At 42.4% G+C, this 20,511-nt stretch overlaps 2 protein-coding genes across 3 annotated transcripts; one reads left to right on the forward strand and one right to left on the reverse strand.

The window, feature by feature from the left end:
* Positions 1-1,236: 1,236 nt before the first annotated feature.
* On the reverse strand, positions 1,237-13,836 carry LOC308296873 (delta-1-pyrroline-5-carboxylate synthase). 2 transcript variants are annotated; one of them, XM_080740222.1, is made up of 18 exons: positions 13,720-13,836; positions 12,253-12,370; positions 11,978-12,129; positions 11,640-11,792; positions 10,992-11,096; positions 10,329-10,487; positions 9,861-9,951; positions 9,540-9,664; positions 8,807-8,951; positions 8,439-8,512; positions 7,121-7,214; positions 6,746-6,966; positions 5,255-5,392; positions 4,450-4,645; positions 3,624-3,745; positions 2,681-2,867; positions 2,465-2,560; positions 1,237-2,311 (listed from the first exon to the last, which is right to left on the reverse strand). In XM_080740222.1, the coding sequence occupies exons 2-18, from the start codon at positions 12,347-12,349 to the stop codon at positions 2,130-2,132; spliced, it is 2,337 nt and encodes a 778-aa protein (XP_080596348.1). In that variant the 5' UTR covers positions 12,350-12,370; positions 13,720-13,836; the 3' UTR covers positions 1,237-2,129. The 2 variants fall into 2 exon arrangements, with proteins under 2 accessions (XP_080596348.1, XP_080596349.1); XM_080740223.1 differs by lacking the exons at positions 12,253-12,370; positions 13,720-13,836 and having other exon boundaries at positions 11,919-12,077.
* Positions 13,837-15,314: 1,478 nt separating this feature from the next.
* Positions 15,315-19,468, forward strand: LOC308297207 (tripartite motif-containing protein 72; the record flags this gene model as incomplete). The annotated part of the gene is made up of 5 exons (XM_080740623.1): positions 15,315-15,881; positions 16,533-16,628; positions 16,722-16,960; positions 17,367-17,500; positions 18,608-19,468. 5 exons carry the CDS (start codon positions 15,315-15,317, stop codon positions 19,225-19,227), a joined length of 1,656 nt encoding a protein of 551 aa, XP_080596749.1. The 3' UTR covers positions 19,228-19,468.
* Between the last annotated feature and the right edge of the window lie 1,043 nt (positions 19,469-20,511).

Below are 20,511 nucleotides of genomic sequence, written 5' to 3' on the forward strand. Positions count from 1 at the left end.
TAAAGCAGGGGTCTTCAACAGGGGGTCCGGGACCCCTTGGGGATCCTCAGTTACTTCAGGGGGTCCTCCAAATCTTTGTGTGATAGAAAGAAAAAAGAAAATCTCCTTTTTAGCCCGATTCTTAACTAGATTCTGAGAACTTTGGCCAAAAATAGCAGATCTACAAGCTCACAACGCCTTGCGCTGCGAGGCGATGTGAGCTTGTAGATCGGCTATTTTCGGCAAGGTTCTGCAAGGTTTGGTGTAGAGGGGAGAAGTATTGACAGTTCAAGTGGTTAAATATCTGAAAACAAAAATTGACATGAATCCAAAATACACTGATGATTGTGCTGTCAAACATTGCAACGATATGGAATCTATGACAAGGTTGTGGAGGTCCCTGCTTCATCTCTCTCTCAACTAAGGGGTCCTTGGCCTGAAAACGTTGAAGACCCCTGCTCTAAAGCAAAGGCCTGGTTATCAGGGGATAAACAAATTAACCACAAAAAATGTTCCAATTATTAAAAAAAAGAAAAACGATATCTACAAGTTCGCCAAGTCTCACATGGCAATGCATTGTGAGCTTGTAGATCTATTTTTGGAAAACAAAATCTAAATTTCTAAATCTTTTGAATCTTTATTTTTTTAGCTGTCACATGCTCAAAATTGGGACGCCAGGGTTGTAATGTGGTTAAAGATTAAGGGTACTGGAGAATGGCTGAAGCTAACCAATTGGAAGTAGCAGTGATAAGCATTTAGAAGAGTCAAGATGGCTTGACTTCAATTAGCCTCATTTGTGTTCAACAAACAAACCTCCTAACTTGTGTAGATTGTAGTTCAACTGGTTCACAATAAGAGTGAGGGAAGTTAAAAATATGTGTTACTAACACAGTATGCTGCTTACAAGCAGCAACATGTGCAATGTATAACTAAGGAGCCTGGTTTAATATTCAGTGTCTTAACATTCCTCAAACTTAAACCGAAACATTAATGTAATGCGTGGCATGGCAAAGTAACTTTGTTATCCTGTCAATGTGGCACAACACAACACCTCAAAGAGGTTTCTGTTTGAAGTGCTGAGCAATTAAATGTTAATGTTGAATACAAAACAATCCAGTTCAAGTGTGCAATAATCAAGATCTGCCTTTACATTAAATACATCTGTAAACCACAGACTTGAAATGCAGTCTTCTCTTACAACTGTGTGTTACAAACATTACATAGGACTTGAAGTAAAGAACTGTACAGCATATTTATTCAAATCATCTGTGCAAAACGGTAGGACCATGACCAATAAACGGAAGAAAGCGATCTGTACGAGCGTCACATAAGTTAGAAAAACATAGCGGAGAACTTTCCAAGTAGAAAAATAATGATAATTACAAAATCACATCAGTTTCACTGATTTCTTTCAGTCCATCTAGAAATAAAAACAGATATGGGGATTGAAATAAGCTAGTATCAAACATGAGATTTACAAGCCATGAGTCTGGGAGTTCCATCAGCTGTGTTACCATCACAGATGCTTGTCAACCATACAAACGCCATAATGACACTGATATAAGATTTGTCATCCCTTATCAAAACCATGTTTTAATCTCAACAACCATGTGGCTTGGGTGGCATCAAGGTGTTATGGTACAGTGTACTGTAACAGGTTCATTAACAATCCCAATGGTCAAAATACAGATAAGGAATCGTGAAAATATTGACACATGACTTCATCTTGAGACTACAAAAGCAGTTACTTTGTCATGTTATTCAACTAAATGATAGTCTGTCACCGGTCACCTACACATCTCTGTACAGTCCACCAATATCAATATCTTCCACGGTAACAGGTGTCATTGTGTCATCCAGCCAAGGTATGCTGATTATGGATTAAGGACGATTCATTATTCTGTGGGCTATAAATATTGAAAACATATCCAAGGAGTAGTGGGATCTCAAAATATATCCGGGGAAAAGTGGTCTCTCTCTGTCTAAACCTGACAGAAGCTTGTGCGCAGCCTCAGAAGGACAGCAAGTGACTGCTTTGAATGAACATATTGTGTTGCAATATAAGGCAAATGGAGCTGCAGTTCAAAGTAAGTTGGGCAGTTGCACTCATGATGACTCTTGGTGGTGGTGCTTCCATAATATGTGAGGTCCTAGTTGAGGTTCCTATGGGGGACAGGGATGTGCTCATGGAGGTACTTCATACTGCCCTGCTCAGAGAAGTCAGCCACTGTGTGCCCTTCACCCCGAAGTACCCACTTGGTGGTCAGGAGCCCCTCTAGACCAACAGGGCCTCTGGCGTGGATCCGTGCTGTGCTAATGCCAACCTCAGCTCCTGCAATGTCAAATACCTCAAAATGAGCTCCCCCAGGCAATTGTTGTTGTCGTTTTCGCACTCATAAAAGTAAGCAGTGACAAGACATACTGTATACTGTATGTATTATGTTATAACAGAGAGATGTCAAACCATCATTGCTTCTGTACCTACCTAAGCCAAAGCGGTAGCCGTCAGCGAAACGTGAGCTGGCGTTCCAAAACACACAGGCACTGTCAAGCTGCTGTAGGAACTGCTCAGCTGTTTCCTCTGTGGAAATACATTTTACTGAACTCAATCAATATATTCACTACTTGAAAAAGAAAAAAGAACAGGGCATGAAGTTGTTAAGAATGGTGTTTTAACTTGTGTTAGGCGAGATTTGCTAACCATTTTCAGTAACAATGACATCAGTGTGGGAGCTGCCATATTTGTGAATGTGGTCCACGGCATCCTGCATGCTGTCCACCACCTCGATGCAACACTCCAGGTCCCCATACTCTGTCCTCAGGGACTTCACCTCAGATGGGCTGAAGGTCAAGTATGAAGCAAATCTGGGACCAGCATGGATTTTGACCTATGGGAATACAGCGATTTAAACAATGACAGTGACTTTCTCTGACCACCAGACGGCAGCACTGTGCAGCAGTAAGTCAGTAAGTAGCCTGTTACTGTTAACATTGGAGCAGAGGGGGGAAGGATGTGTTTATTTTCATTGTTTTGTTGTTTGTTGTGACTGTTATATGACATTTCCAATATGCTGAAACCATAGTCTGTATAAGAAAAACCTGATTTAACGTTGCTGGCATGTATTTCAGATGAGGGAAACTATTTACTCCCCGTGCAACCCATATGGAAATGCGTATACCTGATTCAGACTAATTTGCTCTTTTTTGCGATTTCGTCTTCCTTGATTTAAGTGATTTGTAGGACTTTTACTGCTAATGCATGATTAAACATACTTTACTTTAAAGGGACACCTAGCAAATAAAAGATGTTGCAGTTTGTGCATCTGGAGATGTTTTAGTTAACTTGTGTGGTTTCACCTTGTGACTCAGTCTAGAGACAGATGTCATACAAAACTGTCCCCTGCACACTCCAGAAATGTCTTGCTAAAAACACCACTGCAGTCAACGTCTTTTCATCGTCAATCTGAATTGTAGTGTGTCGCGAATTCCCTGTGGCAACTGCTTAAGAGTTTGTGCATAATACTCCTGTGTGTGTGTGTGTGTGTGTGTGTGTGTGTGTGTGTGTGTGTGTGTGTGTGTGTGTGTGTGTGTGTGTGTGTGTGTGTGTGTGTGTGTGTGTGTGTGTGTGTGTGTGTGTGTTTTACCTGTTCTGTTCTTAGCATGTCAATGATCTGATCAAACATAGGAGTTCTCAGCAAGTCTCTGTGGATAAGTAGGGTCTCCATGGCATTGCAGGCTGCAGGGTAGTCACACTTTGAGTCTTTGACTGTAAAAGGAAATTAGACCCAAATCAGACAGCAGTCCATCACCAATATGTATCTTATGGAACTCAATATAGTACCTCACCCGGCCCCGATCTATCTATCTATGCATCCATCCATCCTGTATAATAGCAGTGTGTGCCGTGTACAATTGAACAAATATTACGGAGAACCGGGGGGGAAATAAATAAATAAATAATATCTGTGTGTTGCCGAAGGGCACCGGTCTAGTAATGAGTGATGAGGGAATCAGGGATAGGTGGTGAGACAACCCAAAACATTGCACATAATAACACACATGTGCACGGGAGAGTGTTTTCTGCAGGTCGTTCAGTCCGAGTGAATCAAAGGGTGCGTTCGGAAATGCGCACCGGGTGTGTGCTCAGTGTAGTGAGTGCCTAAACCTAACCCTAATCTTAACCCTAACCTCAGTAAAACTATGCCTGAACCTAACCCTAACCCTAACCTTAACCTCAGTAAAACTATGCCTAAACTTAACCCTAACCCCTAACCCTAACCACACCCGGTGCGCATTTCCGAACGCACCCTTTGATACACTCGAACTGAATCACCTGCAGAAAACTCTCTCCCACATGCACACAGTACTGTATGGAAATAAAATGTAAGTAACATGACATTTCTTATGGTGATCTAACATCCCCATAATACAGGTTTTAGCCCCACATCAGTAAAGGTATTTGTCACATACCAATGTCAATAGCTTTGTCTATGCTGGCTTCAACATCCAGGTAGACGTGACAAACGCCCTCACTGTGGCCCAGCACTGGAATGCCTTTGGCTGCTCTCTGGATATCCTTGACCAGCTGGGATGAGCCTCTGGGAATGATCAGGTCAATCATTTTGTCCAGTCTACACAGGTCCTCAACCTCTTCACGTGTGCTCACCTAAAAACACAGAGTTTAACACAATTACTGCCTTTTAATCTGAAGTTTGCTTGGTGCCTTGGTGCCGCGCCGTTTCCTCCGTAGGCCGCCGCTATTATTTTGAAGGGCCGGAAGGGGGTTGTTTTTGTTTTTTTGGATTATCACTTGACGGCAAGGATTACGTCATCTAGTCACATGACAGTGTGAGCCCAGAAGAGAAACATGTCTGCGCCCAGCCCAAGTCTATTTGTGTACAGTATGGAGACCATCCTTTGTATAAGAATGTCTCTTTTGAGTAAATGAAGTCTCTTTATGGGCCTCTCAATGGATTTACTATGGAGGACGTTCACTTCGCGTGCACGCCCGATGTGCGTTGTAAACAAATCGCGGACATTACCGATGCGGGCGGGTGCGGAGCGACGTACAGTAAGTAATAATACCTTTACTGTATATACAGTAAGATTGACAGTCCTCACCGTCAACGGCACCATGGTTTTAACCCTTTCAATGACGGTGAGGATTGTCAACGGCAGCAGAACAGTTAAGCAATATCCCACACGGAATAATAAGCAGTATAACTTTGTACAGTTAGTATGACAAACAAATGATGGGAACATTTTCAGCTCATACCAGTTGAATGGCATCTCTCACACCATGAAGGGAGAGCGCTTCCTGAGTGAGTTGATGTAGAATTTTATTGGTGTTGGCAGCTTCTTTCCCGCCTTTCAGTAACAAAGCATTTCCACTGGCAATTGCCAGTGCTGATACCTATTAAAGAAAACAAAATATTCAAAATGATGTGTGCACAGAGAAATAGTCAAATTTTGAACTAGTGTGTTTCCTGGGTTGTGTTAAAGTTATTTTTTATGCTTCAAAATATAAAATCTGTCTCTACTGTCTGACATTATTTATACCATGGTATAAGGCAGGGGTTGACACTAAGGTCTCAGAGGCACTTGACTGTCGGGCAAGTACAGGTCATGTTCTACTTGCCCAAAGGTCATGCCCACTTGCCTGAAAAGAAAATTGTCCATTATAAAATGATAGGATTTGAATTACTGCTCAATTTAACACTTATTTCTTTACTTTCTGGGGCTGTGTGATGAAAATATGTCATACCCCAATACCTCCATAGCTACTGAATGATTGAATATGTCTATGGTTTCACACTTGTTACATTCCACAGACCAGATAACAGAGCACGCTAGCCACGTTCAGGTGTTTAGACAGATATCTGGTGTTGTGTTTATAGATGGTTGCGTCCCCTCTCAAATTAGTACTTGCCCGGTCGGGCAACCTGAAAGCAAACTTCACCTTCCCGAAAGTTTTATTTACCTGCCGGGGGCAGGTGGGCAAGCCTTAGTGTCAATGCCTGTATAAGGTGTACATTACCGGTATTTTCAAACCCTGTCCAAAAGGTACAAAAATATTTCAAAAACATCACTTTTTCTATGCCTTTCCACAAAAAACAAAACGAACAAAAAAACATACTTTTTGGAAAACTCCTTCGAAATTGAAGAACGTTTTTTTGTCTACCACATCATAGTGTACAAGAGGATTTTTCTTATGACATCATCTCCTTGCGCCGTCTCCTTTGTTTACATCAGATTTACAAGCAATGATCTATTTGGATTTTATTATTTTTTTCTTCTTCACATAAACGCACAGCCACTACATTGTCATTAACAGAGGGGTCAGAATGCGCTATGGTGGTCACGGCTACATTATCCAACATTCCAACAGCACAGACACTGCCACCAATGTTTCTGGTTTTGTTCTGGCTGTGGACTTTAACAATACTATGCTACAGTATGTAAAGGAGAGGGCTTCATTCTGCCTGCAGTGAAAGCACAGATAGCTTTGAAGAGCCATTGGCTGAGGAGAGGTACTTGTCTCACAAGCCAATCTCCAGGAGTTACAAACACCTCTGATATCCCTCTCTAGTGACCATGCATAGTCACAATTTGTGGCAAAAAAAAAAGAGGCAAAACCTCTGTACCTCCATGACCAATTTCCCTGTATTAAAACCACCACTTCCAGTGCTGGCTGTACACAATGCTTCAGCGGCTCGAGAGCGACAGAGAGAGACATGGTGTAGCGACGCAAGGCAGCTTAACTGACCTGTGGGAGGCAGTCAGGGCGGGATTCAAAGATGACCAGGAGGACGCCAATAGGTACAGTGATCTGTTCCAGCTCCAGGTTGTTGGAAATCCTGGTTCTAGTCAGCACCCGGCCCACACTGTCCCTGGAGGTCACAGCGATCTGGCGCAGGCCAATGGCCAGGCTGTTCAGCTTGGATGAGGATAGACTCAGGCGGTTCAGCAATGGCACAGAAAGGCGACCTATAGTGAGCAACAGAAAGCTGGGGGCATAACTGCGAGACAACACCTAGTGATCTTCTGTAGTATGTTCTGAATCAATAGCCATTTAGCCAAGAGCCAAAAGTGAATGAACCAGTGAAAGGGGATAATGAATAGCAAGTCTGAGCCTCTGTACCTGTTGCGTTCTCCATGTCTTTCTTGTTGGCACTGAGAATCTCATCCTGCTTCTCTGTCAGCAGATCAGCCAGGCGGCAGATTATCTCCCCCCTCTAGAAAGAAACATACATTGTACGGAATTTTACCGAAATAGGGCTATTTCTTCCTATCTTGGGAGTGTGAGTATCCCTCCGTAAGGGAGGCTTGGTGGTCAGTGGTTTAGGCATGAAACCACTCGACGGTTATGTCCTACAATAAAAGATTCACAAACAGAACGACGTGTCTTAAGCCTTTATGCCTTGCACGCACGCATTCACACACAAAACACACACACGAATAAACCCTGAATTAAACTGGAGTAAGAAAGAAGTAAAATAAATCGCCAATCTGCGCATAAGTAGCATGAATGCTATTCTTTGTTCATGTTGACTGTAGGTCAGTTGTCAGGTAATTTTACTGTAAGAAAATAGAAAAATAAACACACTTAGCAACCGATTAAGAGCATGGAATCTACTGACAGTGAAACTTGTAGTGGGAACACTGGAGTAACATTATATTACGTAGCAACTCCCCATGCATTATCTCAACCCTGGGCGAAAGTTCCACATACATGTAGTAATAATATGAGGCAGACCATTGTAAGATTCAAACTTCTTTAGAGGTCTTCACAGGTCCATCCGAACCGAAAATACCAGACAACAGTCTGTGTTTTATCATGGTCACTCTGGTTCAGATTATTTTACCTCTGGTCCTGGGTCTGTTCATCATTATGTATAATACCAGAGTAGATCTGAAAAGACCCGCACTCATCAGGAGAGAAAACCATGAACTGAAAATAAGGGGGATTCTTTTTTGCTATGCATGAGTGCTAGGCTGCCAGCTGTCAGTTCAGCGCATCAAAATACACCTCCATGCAATAAAGGTGCGTGCACTGTCACATGTGCGATCATGGATTCCTTCTTCATAAAAGGTGAAAACATGCAATTTAATGTCACTGTCTCTTATTGCAGACTGCTACGTAGCAGCAAGATTCCAGTATGTATAGAGTAGCCTATAACTGGCGTGTACTAGTAGAACAGCCTTTTGACAGCAATTGTAATTATTATGTTTGTCATGTTCATTTAATCATATAATTCATGTAAACAGTCGGGGTACAGTTCTGTAATATCTCAGAACAAATTGGACTGGATTCAGCTCCATCATTTGAAAAACATGTTGGAACCAATCGGGTCTCATAACAAATTTCATGGATGGGTCTGCCATTTTTAATTGTAAGATTTTCTCCAGCTGTACCAATGGTAAAGCTGCAATACAAACCTAATTCTAATTCAACTCACCTCCTCTGGAAGCAGAGCGGCCAGGGCCCGGCCCCCCTGCCTGGCCATCTCTGTCTGCTGCTCCACAGTGGGACCTGGTGATGTCAAAAACAGTGCAAGGAATTGACTGATTATCTGCATATTACTACTTCATGCAGCAATACTGCAATGAAAAAAGGGGAAAAAAATGCTTTAATGTGTTGTATTTGAGTGGAGTGATTTTTTCATCTGGAAAAATAGCGACGAATCACTTAACTATTTATAATTAAAATGCAATATAATTCCCTTTGTTCTCTGATGAAAAGTAGGTAATAAAACAGATAGGGGAATAAAATAGGGAGAAATAGATAACCCAGGAGACTAAAACGGGAGATAAATCACAAAATTACCTGCAGGTTTCGTTTCAGAGAAGAAGGTGCCAACTTTCTTCCCTTCTACGATGTCAGTGATGACGTGGCCTGTGACTTTGGGATGTGTACCGTTGGCAATGACAACAGATGTTCCTCCCTGCAGAGCCCACAGTGCTGCTTTCACCTGGTCAACACGACAAAGAGAAAAATTGCCTCATTTTCATCGGTCACAACCATGTTTAATTTACATGCAATTATGACTAGTAGTAGACAAGTCCCCCAAATGTATATACATTTGGCCGCGGACCACCATCTGAACACGTTTTATGCCAGGTACCCGCAGAAGAGAAGATTAATGTTAAAAGAAACAAAAATGGCCCGAGCCGCCACGTGGTGGTCCGGGCATCGTGGGCTGCAATGCCAGCCTAGCAGCGTGTCGTGGGTTCGAGTTCCCATTCCCGTTGACCTGTGCTGCGTGTCACTCCCCATCTCTCCCCGTTTCCTGTCAGTCTACTGTCCTATAAATAAAGGTATAAAAGCCCCAAAATAAATCTCTCTTTTTCAAAGAAAATCTGAAATCTCAGATGTACAGTAGAATGTCGCTGTGAGCTTGTGTATCTGACTAATTTTTAATAACGGTAGCCAAAGTTTTAAATATGGATTCAGTGGTTAAAATGGTTGTGATGCTATATTAACACATTTTTCAGGGGACCCCCTGGAACCTCTCCACTTTGAGAACCATTAGACTACAAGTCATTTCTACGACACTGACCTTGGCTTCCATGCCACCAATGCCTACTCTGGACTTGGTGCCATATGTGATAGACTGCTGGTCTCCAGGGTAGAATATATCAAGGAGCTTGGAATCATCCGTTCCTGGAGGGCTGTCATATACGCCTGTTGGAGAAATAATTATTTGTATAATAATTTCTTTACCCTGGGTAGCCACATTCAGAATCTCTTTCTAATTAACACACTCAATAACATTTATTATTTTTATTATTTTTTTGTCTCAGACATAGACAAACATGAAAACACTGTATATAACCATTCTAAATAAACATCATGTGAAACTGGGTCTGTATTCCTGTACCTTCAACATCAGACAGGGCAATAAGTAGATCTACTTTCATCTCAACAGACAAACGTGCAGCCAAGCTGTCATTATCCTTGATGGTTATTACCTGAAATACAAAAGCAAATTTCATTAAGAGGAGCATCTCACCAAAACACACAGTTTGTTTATTTATAAATTATAGTCTATTACACATATCAACCGCCCAGAAAATAAATAATCAGAATATACTACTGGTATGTACCAAACTAATAATCGACAGGTAGTGCCCATAACATCAGAACACAGCATGCCAATTACCTTTACAGAAACAGGACAGTTTTTAATATACATATATACCGAAAAGCGGTTGGTGGACACCGTACACGTGTGCACGGTCACACAAGTTTAAATTGAGCTTACATGAACAGTTGGCGAAAATGAATAAAATAAGTGAAGAGAAACATTCCAAGTATGATTTATTACTGAAGCACAATTAGTACCTACATTCACCCCCTGCAGATCACTGCTGGGAAGAGGAGGAGCCACCACAGCATCATTGGTGTTGATGATGGGAACTATGTTCATCCGCAGAAGTTCGTGGAGGGTGCTGCTCAGGTTACGTCGCTTCTGCTCATCATGAAAATCTAGGTTGGTCACTAGGATCTATAAGGTTGACATGGAAGGATATTGAGAAATGTAAGATCAGGGTGGAAAAGTAGTACTTGCCACCAATTATCACGTAGCCAGGCATTCAGAGACCTAAACTTACATCTGGTTTAAATTCAACGTACAGGCTAAAACTGGGTAAAAATAATCTAGATATCTTTTTTAAAGAAAGGCCTTTATTCAAGGCTGGCATCCGAGAATATTTCAGCCACTGTGGCCTGTGGGTTAATTAAGCAATATTACACAAGAGGGTGTGCATTATCGTGGTTATTGGCACGCCAGCTTTGCTGCAGGAACGAGCCGACAGGCAAGTTCCGTAGGCAAGGCTGAAATGTGATACTTCCATTCAGCATAGATCACATCTGATCTGACAATATTATACTCTAGGCTACTAAAATGCATTATTGCACAGCCACAATAAATAACATTCATATTCCAGAGAGCAAGCAAAAGTTGCGAAACCTGTAATGAAGGCATATCTTATTTTGTGGCGGTACATACTTGTGCAGTGCATGTGCTGTACTGTGTGAACATGGCTTCATACAGTGCCATCAGACCGCTCTGCCCCGCAGCAGCACATGCCCGTGCCTCCAACACCGGAATCGTCTGTGGAAAAGAAAGAATGTTTTAAAAATATAGTAGATTGTGTGCTTGAACAAACAAAACAAAAGATTGTTTTTAAATGTAAGAAAATAAAATGAAACACATTGTGGAAACAATGGCACAGCGCACTAGGCACTGCATCATTTGGGCGCGGACAGACAGTGAGCGTCAAGCAGCAGAACTCCCATTCACACCATGTAAAGGGAAAAAACAGGAAAGGCTCTACCGTTGCTGATGCGCACGCACCAAGCATGAATTCTACGCATGTGGTTCAGCACTGCTGAACTGTCACCGACAGACCTAAACGCCGGGAAGACCGCCACTTTGTTGACACTCCCATCAGCCGCTCAAAGTCAAAGTTCATAGGAATGGCAGGAAATGCGGCTAGCTACTATCAGCGTTATTCCATGCCAAACGCTGGTACATGTGTGACCGCGCCTTTGTCTCAAACAGCGGAGCAAGAAAACATCTGTCTGAGGAGCAGGTTTTCAAAGCATTACACTACTATGCTAATGTAAGTGCACTCCGTGCAGTGCCTTTATTCACCGGCATGTCCTTGAGCTGGTTCTGTCCAGAATGCAGGGCTTGTCTGACGCTCTGGGAGAGCAGGATCTCATGCCTTAGTCGCTGTTTCCCGAATGCCACCGCTCCGCTAGTGACAATCATCATCTCCCTCCCTTGGCTCTGCAGCGTAGCCACCTGATGGGACAAAGACAAATAACCTTTGTCATTTGCTTTGTCATTCGTCACGCCACGAGTCACCAAAATTCATTCTTTGAAATCTTTACTTGCATATAGACATAACATTTTCCGCCTTATGCCCACCTAATATTATTACTGTTACATAGCAATCATCAATGCATCCAGAACAAAGTGACATCAACCTGTTCCACTATCGACGCCAGCCGTCCCAGAGACAGGCCACACTCATCTCCCCGGGTCACCACAGCACTGCCCAGCTTCACAACAATACGCTTGGCCTGCTTTAACTCACTCCGGTGAGCAAAGGACTTCCCATGGGAACGGGTGAGAGGAACTGTGTGAAATAAGAACGGCATAATAATGTTATGACAGATTAATAACCAATCTAGGTTTGCAGCAGTGATTATATTTGTACCCATTTGGGTTAATTGTGTACAATGCTAGGTTGAGTGCTTACACTTGGTCTGTGAAAAGGTCCTGAGAAAGGGTGAGCAGACATTTGGCTGCCGGGTCCTGGATTGCAGGCGGGAACACAAAGCCAGCCTTGGAAACATGGCACTGAGACCTGAAAACAGCTGGACAAACCAACAACACAGATCAAAATCAACGTATCTATTACTGAATTATTGGTCAATTTATAAGTTTCATCTTTCCATCTTGCATGAGGTCAGCACAGCCGCGTGTGGATAACTAATAACTGTATACCGGTATTTGCTTGACCAATTCTCGCCATTTCTATGTGTCATTAGTTCGACTAAGGGTTAGGGTTAGGTTTTAGGGTTAGGTTAGGGTTAGGTTTAGCCATAGTGGTTAATACAAGGTCTACTAATAGGATTTAAACCCAAGAAGGCACAATGGCTTGTTTACATTGGGGTCCTTTTTTAACTCATTTCATTGAGAGAACTAGCTCTGGTCCATATTATAGGACTTAGAAGTTCTCCTTCTAACGCTATGGAACAGAGCTACAGAAGACCAATACCTACAGTACAGAAGACAGTCAAGTCAGAAAACAAATTATTAGCACTTCAGGGATGCTTGCGGAAGTTGCGGAACAAAGGTTCCTGACGGCATCACTGTTGTGCTATTAATAATCATGGTAACGGACACCCTCTGTTTATATATTGCTTAATTATTCTAGTCTACAATCAGTGGATCGCAAGCCCCCCCATGGAGGTGACTTCAGGGTTGCTCCAAACCAGAGTGAGCAAGTGAGCAACAGTCTTTACAAGTTAGGCTTGTCTGGTAAATTAACACCCATTGCTCAATGCTCACACACACAATAGCTATGTCAAGTTCAACATCAACATCACTGTCTTGATGAATTCTACACAGCTGCCAGTGACACTAAGTCAGCCATATTGTTGACACTGACAGTGGTGTAAGTACATTTACTTAAGTACAATTTTGAGGTGTTTGTACTTTACTTGAGTATTTCCAACATCTCGAATTAAAATATTGTACTTTTACTCCACTACATTTATATGAAAACTTTAGTTACTAATTACTTCGTAGATTTTGATTATTACAAAACATACATTAACCAATTCAGCCCTATATACATTTCGGCCATTTAAAAATTGCTTTTTCCACCACTGCACAATAGCTGTCAAGTTCAACATCATGGTCTTGATTAATTCTACACAGCTAGTCAGATTTGTTGACAGCAGCAAATCTACAGCTAAGCTACATAACACAAGGCTGCTTGTATGCCGTTTATCGTTATGCTGTAGCTAGCTTATCCAGCTAGTTGTGCTATAATGTGTGCTGTACTGTAGTCTGTACAGAGTGTACATGTGGCTGTACTCTCTCATGTTAGTTTGTTCCTCGGGGCAGCTATGGTAAGCTAGCAGGGCTAAGCAAGCCGCATCCCTCAGTCATAAACGACATTTTACTCACAGGATGTTGTGAAACGTGCATCTCTTACCCAGCGATATGAACACTATAGATCCTCCCGGCAGTGCAGCTGTGTGTACAAACTGTACACTGCAGAGGAGAGGAGAGGAGGAGGACAGGGACCACAGGGACACGTCGTCAGAGGAGCTGATGAGCTGATCTGATGCCTTGCCACATCCACAACACAGAACACACACGTGCGCCATGTAGCAATTCACCAACAGCTTCTACGCAGGATACATAGAGCGAAGGTAACAGGTGTCGGGGGCCTCGGGGCCAACGCTCGCCGCCTCGATCGCCCCAAAACACATTCGCCCCCGTTTTCTCCTCATTTTTTTTTTTTTTTTTTTTACATAGCCTATTTGTATTTGTATTTTTATTATCTCGACCCCTTCGGCTCTTCTATTCATTTTACGGAGGTTACGTAAGGGGCGAACTTACGTGTTTTGGGGCGAGCGTTTTACGTACCCGTACTATGGAGCCCTGAGCTACAGATGGACTTGAAGTTGGGCTACAGTGACAGTCTATGATTGACTATTGACTGACAAGTGACAACGTCGGTTCGGTCTTATGAGATTTGGCAGCGCTACTGTAGATGGATGAAGACCATACATCATGGATGCATGCTGTTTCCCTAGCCCTGAAACATGACTTCCCCACCTTTTTGAAAGCCCATCAACCACTGAATAAAAATACAAACGCCTGCATTTAGACATTTTCCACCTTGCAATTCCACTGATTTTCTTTTAGCTATTATGTAAATTGTTTGTAAAATAAAATAAAAACAGTTGTTTTTCAGTGGACGAAAAAGAAGTGAATAGGCCTATACGGGCCCTATCAGTTAATAGGCAGACTGCCATGAAACCTGCAGAAGGATGAACCCTAACCACTGATCATGACATCTCTTCTGTAATCTAGCACTGGTCCTAGCCCTGAATGCATGACTATCATATACATATATGATGATAGTCATGTATTCAGGGCTAGCACTGGTCCATAGCTTTAGAAGGAGTTCTCTGGCTATGGACCAGAGCTACCAGCAGCTATCCTCAGGCCAGAATGGCACACAAGATTTCATTTATTTCCCTCAAGGCCCTTATTCAGTTCAGTTAAAATACAGATTTTCATTATGTCAGGCTATTGATTACATTTAAATAGCCCTATTGATTTTCAGATTTTACTGATTATATTTGGCACTGCATGGCTAACAAGGTCCTCGGACTGGAACCTATACTAGATAGAATGACTTGATATCATATAGTCCCAGTCTTTTTTTAACTAGTAGCCATCGTGCCTTTTAAAATTGATTCCTGGACCTGGCTGCTAATATTCTTGAAGTGTCTGAGAGTGGGATCTATGTTTATAAACGAAATCAGTAAAAAAAAAGTGAAAATAAAGAACACAAAACTTCTCAAGCAAGTAGTGATGCATCATTGACCAACAAAATAACTTTCTGAAATGTAAACCTTGTAGGCCTTATAGCCGGCAGGAAGATAACAAATCATCTTTGGTAACGTGACACTTGGGCACATGAGCTGTGCGTGTATGCCAGGTCTATGAAACATTTATGAGCAAGCAGGACACTACAGACTGAGACGCCATAACAGGTGCAAGGCAAGCAGAGCAATGGGAACCTTTGAGGATGTATTGGAATGTCCTGTCTGCCAGGACCTTTTCACAGATCCAGTGACACTCTCATGTGGACACAATTTCTGCCTCACTTGCATCCGGAACGTCTGGGATGCAGATGTCTCTGATGCGGGTCCTTTCTTCTGTCCGGAGTGTCAGATAATCCTCCCCTCCAGCCCTACTCTGGAGATAAATACGAGCCTTCAGACAAAAGTAAATGACTTTACCATCAACAGATCAGCAGCAATGGGACAGAAGACAGACAACATCTGCTGTGACCACTGCATAGAGGAAAAAGCAGTTGCTGTAAGGACTTGTCTCACCTGCGATGCCTCGCTGTGCCAGGCCCATGCTCTATTGCACCAACAGAGGGCAGCTCTGAAGGAGCACACGCTGGTGGATGTGACCGGGGATCCCATGTCTCTGAAATGCAGGGAGCACAGGGAGGAACTCAAGCTGTTCTGTAAGGAAGAGAAGGTTCCTGTGTGCTGTTTGTGTGCCCTGGTTGGAGTTCACAAGAGCCACCAGACGGTTCAACTCCAAGAGGCCTGCTCAGACTATAAGGTGAAGTATCACTGTCCATATAGGCCTATAGATCCATGGTTTTCAACTTTTTTCATACCAATGTCTGTTATTTATTCGGCATTTGAGCCACGGGCCACCGTTTGATGAGATTTAGCCTCTCAGACCCAAAATGTATATTTTGATATCGTTGATGGATATGATTTTGTCCACAATTCCAAGCTGTAATGATGTTGGTACCATAGGAAAAACAGGCAAACAATCAAAATCAAAATAATTCTACATTCACACATTTTGTAGACTTCGTGTAAGTTTAGTAATGCAGATGTTTAACAATAATTTTACTATTGAGAGTTAAAGAGTTAAATATCTAAAAGGGTTCATTTGATTACCAACCCTCCATCATTTAGCTGGGGACCACCTGGAACCCCCTCAGGGACCACTGGTGTATAGCCTGGCATTAGCCAGACTGATGTGTAAGTGAATCCACGTTATCAGTCTGGATAATGCCAGGATACCACTGGTGGTCCCCGGACCACTGTTGAACACCATTAATAGATACCTTTATTATCCTGCAGGGGGAACTCTTTTGACTCACAATTGTATTCTCTCACATTTTGACATTCTCTTCTGTATTCTATTATATTCTGTCAGCCTGTTTTATATAGGTTTGTGTCTGTCAATCTGTTATAGGGCATGTTAGAGACCACTATGAGCCAATTGTGGAAGAGAAGAAGTGAAGCGATTGATGTTATCCAGGATTTGGAGTCACTGTATGAAGAGACTTTGGTACATAAGAAATATTTTCCCACAGATGATTCATTTTATACAAGATTACACCTCCATCCCACCCCACCAAACACATATTTTCATTTTTTCCAGAATTCTGCTGCAGATTTCAGAGAGAAAATCTCAGAAAAGTACAGCAGGATCCGGTTTGTGATAGATGGTGATGAACGCCTGATGATGCAAATCATTGATGCAGAGGAGACGTACATGACAGCGTGGCTGGAGACCCAGAAGGGCATCATGGAGGTCCATCTCCAAGAGATAAACAACCTCAGAGCTGCCAGCAAATCTCTACTTCAAGAGACAAACGACTTGAAATTCATACAGGCATTGTATTACTTATTCAGTTATTCATACTGATATTTTGATAAATTAGATAATGATTTTGTTTCAAGATGAGGGCAATTTCTTTGAAATATAGTAATTGTGGATGTGGTGAGAATGGTGTGAGAGGGGTAGTACTAGATTATATCCTAACATTCTGGCATGTCAGGATATAATCTACAGATTTCTTTTATAAAATATATTACAAAAAAAGAAAAGAAAGGAAGAAAACAGACTAAAATATGATATTTTCTAAGTTTCCCAGTTTGTAAAACAATGTGTCTTTCTATGCCATTGACAGCAAATCACAGCACACAGTCTTGGGTGAGTTATTGGTTCAAGTTTTAATATTACAACTGCATTCAGTATCCCTTTTAACCTTTATCTTCTAATGATGTGTTACTTTTCTTACAGCAAACCACTGGATTTAGCACCTATCCAGGAAGTAGACAAAGATCTGTGTGATCCTGAGAGGTTAAGAACAGTCGAAAGGCTAATAGATGACCTATCTATGGCTTTGGCGCAACACCTTCCACGGATGTGGTCATGTTAGTACAGAATACTAAAATATTTAATCATTTAAAGTCAACCATCAGTTTGCATAGGAAAAGCACAGGACAGTATAGTTTTGTGTGTGTGTGTGTGTGTGGGGGGGGGGGGGGGGGACAGGTTTATATTACTATGTGAGGACCAAATGTCCCCACAAGTATAGTATAATTGGAGAAATAGACATTGTGAGGACCAAATAGTAGGTCCCCACAACGGTTAGGGTTAGGGTTAGGGGTTAGGTTTAGGGATAGAGGTTAGGGTAAGGCCACAGGAAATTAATGGAAGTCTATGTAATGTCCCCACAAGCTATGAAAACTAAGCGTGTGTGTGTGTGTGTGTGTGTGTGTGTGTGTGTGTGTGTGTGCGTGCGTGCGTGCGTGCGTGCGTGCGTGCGTGCGTGCGTGCGTGCGTGCGTGCGTGCGTGCGTGCGTGCGTGCGTGCGTGCGTGCGTGCGTGCGTGTGCGAGACCGTTTTTATTACCATGTGAGGACCAGATGTCCTCACAAGTATAGTAGAATTGGAAAAAATAGACAATGTGAGGACCAATAGTAGGTCCTAATAAGGATTAGGGTTAGGTTTAGGGTTAGGGTTAGGGTTAGGGTTAGGGTTAGGGGTTAGGTTTAGGGATAGAGGTTAGGGTAAGGCCACAGGACTTGCATAAAAATGAATGGAAGTCTATGTAATGTCCTAAGTAGGTCACAAATGTAGGCTTGTGTGTGTGTGTGTGTGTGTGTGTGTGTGTGTGTGTGTGTGTGTGTGTGTGTGTGTGTGTGTGTGTGTGTGTGTGTGTGTGCGTGCGCGCGCGCGTGCGTGCGTGCGTGCGTGCGTGCGTGCGTGCGTGCGTGTGTGTAAGGTTAAGGTTAGGGTTAGGGTTAGGGTTAGGGGTTAGGTTAGTATTTTAACGCCAGATTTATTGATTAAATACTTTGTTTGAAGTTTGCATAAGAAAAAACACAGGACAGTACAGTTCAGATACAAAGTCTACTAATAGGATTTAAACCCAAGAAAGCACAATGGCTTGTTATATGTATGAAAATGTAATCATTAAATTGAATTAATTACATTGATTAAATTAAATGTGTTTGAATGGTGTTGTTTCTTTGCAGATCAAAGTACTCTGTCATTGGACTCCAAGACGGCACACCCCAGACTAGAGGTGTCCCAAGACAGGAAGCAAGTACAGTGGAGCAGACAGCCTCTTGGTGAAGTGCCAAGCTCTCTGCAGCCATATGACTCCCAATACAGCGTCTTAGCAGAAGAGTGCTTCACTACTGGAAAGCAGTACTGGGAGGTCATTGTCCAGGAGAAACCCTACTGGCTGCTTGGTATGACCACTGGCCCCCTCCCAAATAACGATGGTCCAACTGTGAACATCTCTAGTCCAGATATGAATAAGACATCCTGGTACATCTACCACGGAGATGGACAATACCTGGCTTGCCATGATGCACAGGAGAAGCAGCTATCTGCTGGTGGAAAGAGACTCAGAAAGCTGGGCATGTTTGCAGACCTTCAGAAGGGAGAGCTGTCGTTCTATAATGCAGACACTCTGACTGTGATTCACTGCTGCGCTGTGGCGTGTGAGGAGCCCCTGTACCCCGTTTTCAACCCTTGCATTGATATGAGTGGTCTTAACAGGCAACCGCTTATCCTGCTCTGCCTTAGAGACTGTGATTGGCCTCTAAACACAGCAGAAGGAAGCACAATAATGAATTTGACCCGATGATCTAAATAAAACACAGCCAGGGTCATGAACACAGGTTGATTTAAAAAAATGTTTACTGTACCATACAGTTCATAAGCTTGCTAATCTGGATGGAACAAATGAGTTGCTACATATCGCCCACTTTAAAATATCATTTTCGCAACACATTTTCACTCAGGTTTGCACAAAACGTTGGGGCAATGTCTGACCAAGAGTCACATGTTTGATGTCATGTCATTTGTTAACACTGTCCCACCCGTCCACACTGGAATGTGGGAGTGCCGTTCTCACTGCCAACTCGTCCTAATAGGTTGACTGCTAAAAACATTAAAAACAAGGCAGGTAGTGCCTTGAGAAGCTGGCTTGAGCCCAGTGAGGTACCCCCGTTAGGCCAGTGAGTGGCCGTGCAGTTGTGCAAAGTCTGCTTCTACCAACTCTGCTCTGTTGGAGTTGCATACTGTACCAATATTGCGTACCAATTTAGGCCGGTTGTAAATCAAATCATCACATCATTATCAACATGCGATGCAACAGGTGTACATCTGTGTATGCTATTTGCTAACATTTCCTGAAAGATTGCAACTGTAGATGTTTCCTACACAGACCTACTATCTACTTTGTAGCCTACTCTATACGCACACTATGTTCTATATCTTTTGCTATTCTATTGCTGCTCTAGTCTAGTGCACCATATGTGTATCTGTTACTATATCTGGTGTTATTTGAACTGCCTCATCTATTACCATTTCTTATAACCACCATATACAGTAGGCCTATATCAATTTGCTCTACTGATATCAGGAATATTTGACATATTTGACCTGTTTTGCTTGCTTACTTTCTATCTCCATGTGCATGAAAATGAGTTTCACCCACTTATTCTTTACACCTGTAAACCTGTTATGTGACAATAAAAATGTTGAATGCCTTGTAAAACCGTAGTAAAAATGGACGTGTCATTGTTCTTTAGCATTTCGTAAAACCGGGCTCAGGGAGGGAGGATAGATTGATAGACCTCCTCATAGCTGCCCATCGCTAAGCAACTGTCTGCTAACTGGACCAAACTTAATCTAGAGATACCACAAAGGCATAGGCTATATCCATCTTACAATATACATTGCTGAAAAGCATAGAGACGCTGTAAGATTAAAGGAGAGTTTCGGTCCAGAAGGCCATATTTCCATTAAGAGTACTTATTTGCTCCACCAAATAATGGTCCAGCTGTTATTTTTTCAAAAGATGCAATATATTAGCCTAGTTCCAGACCCTGAATCGCTAGCCACACCCCTTTAAATTTTTTGTTTT

Source organism: Nannobrachium achirus (assembly GCF_963921795.1).
Source record: "Nannobrachium achirus genome assembly, chromosome: 13".
Taxonomy (NCBI): Eukaryota; Metazoa; Chordata; class Actinopteri; order Myctophiformes; family Myctophidae; genus Nannobrachium; species Nannobrachium achirus.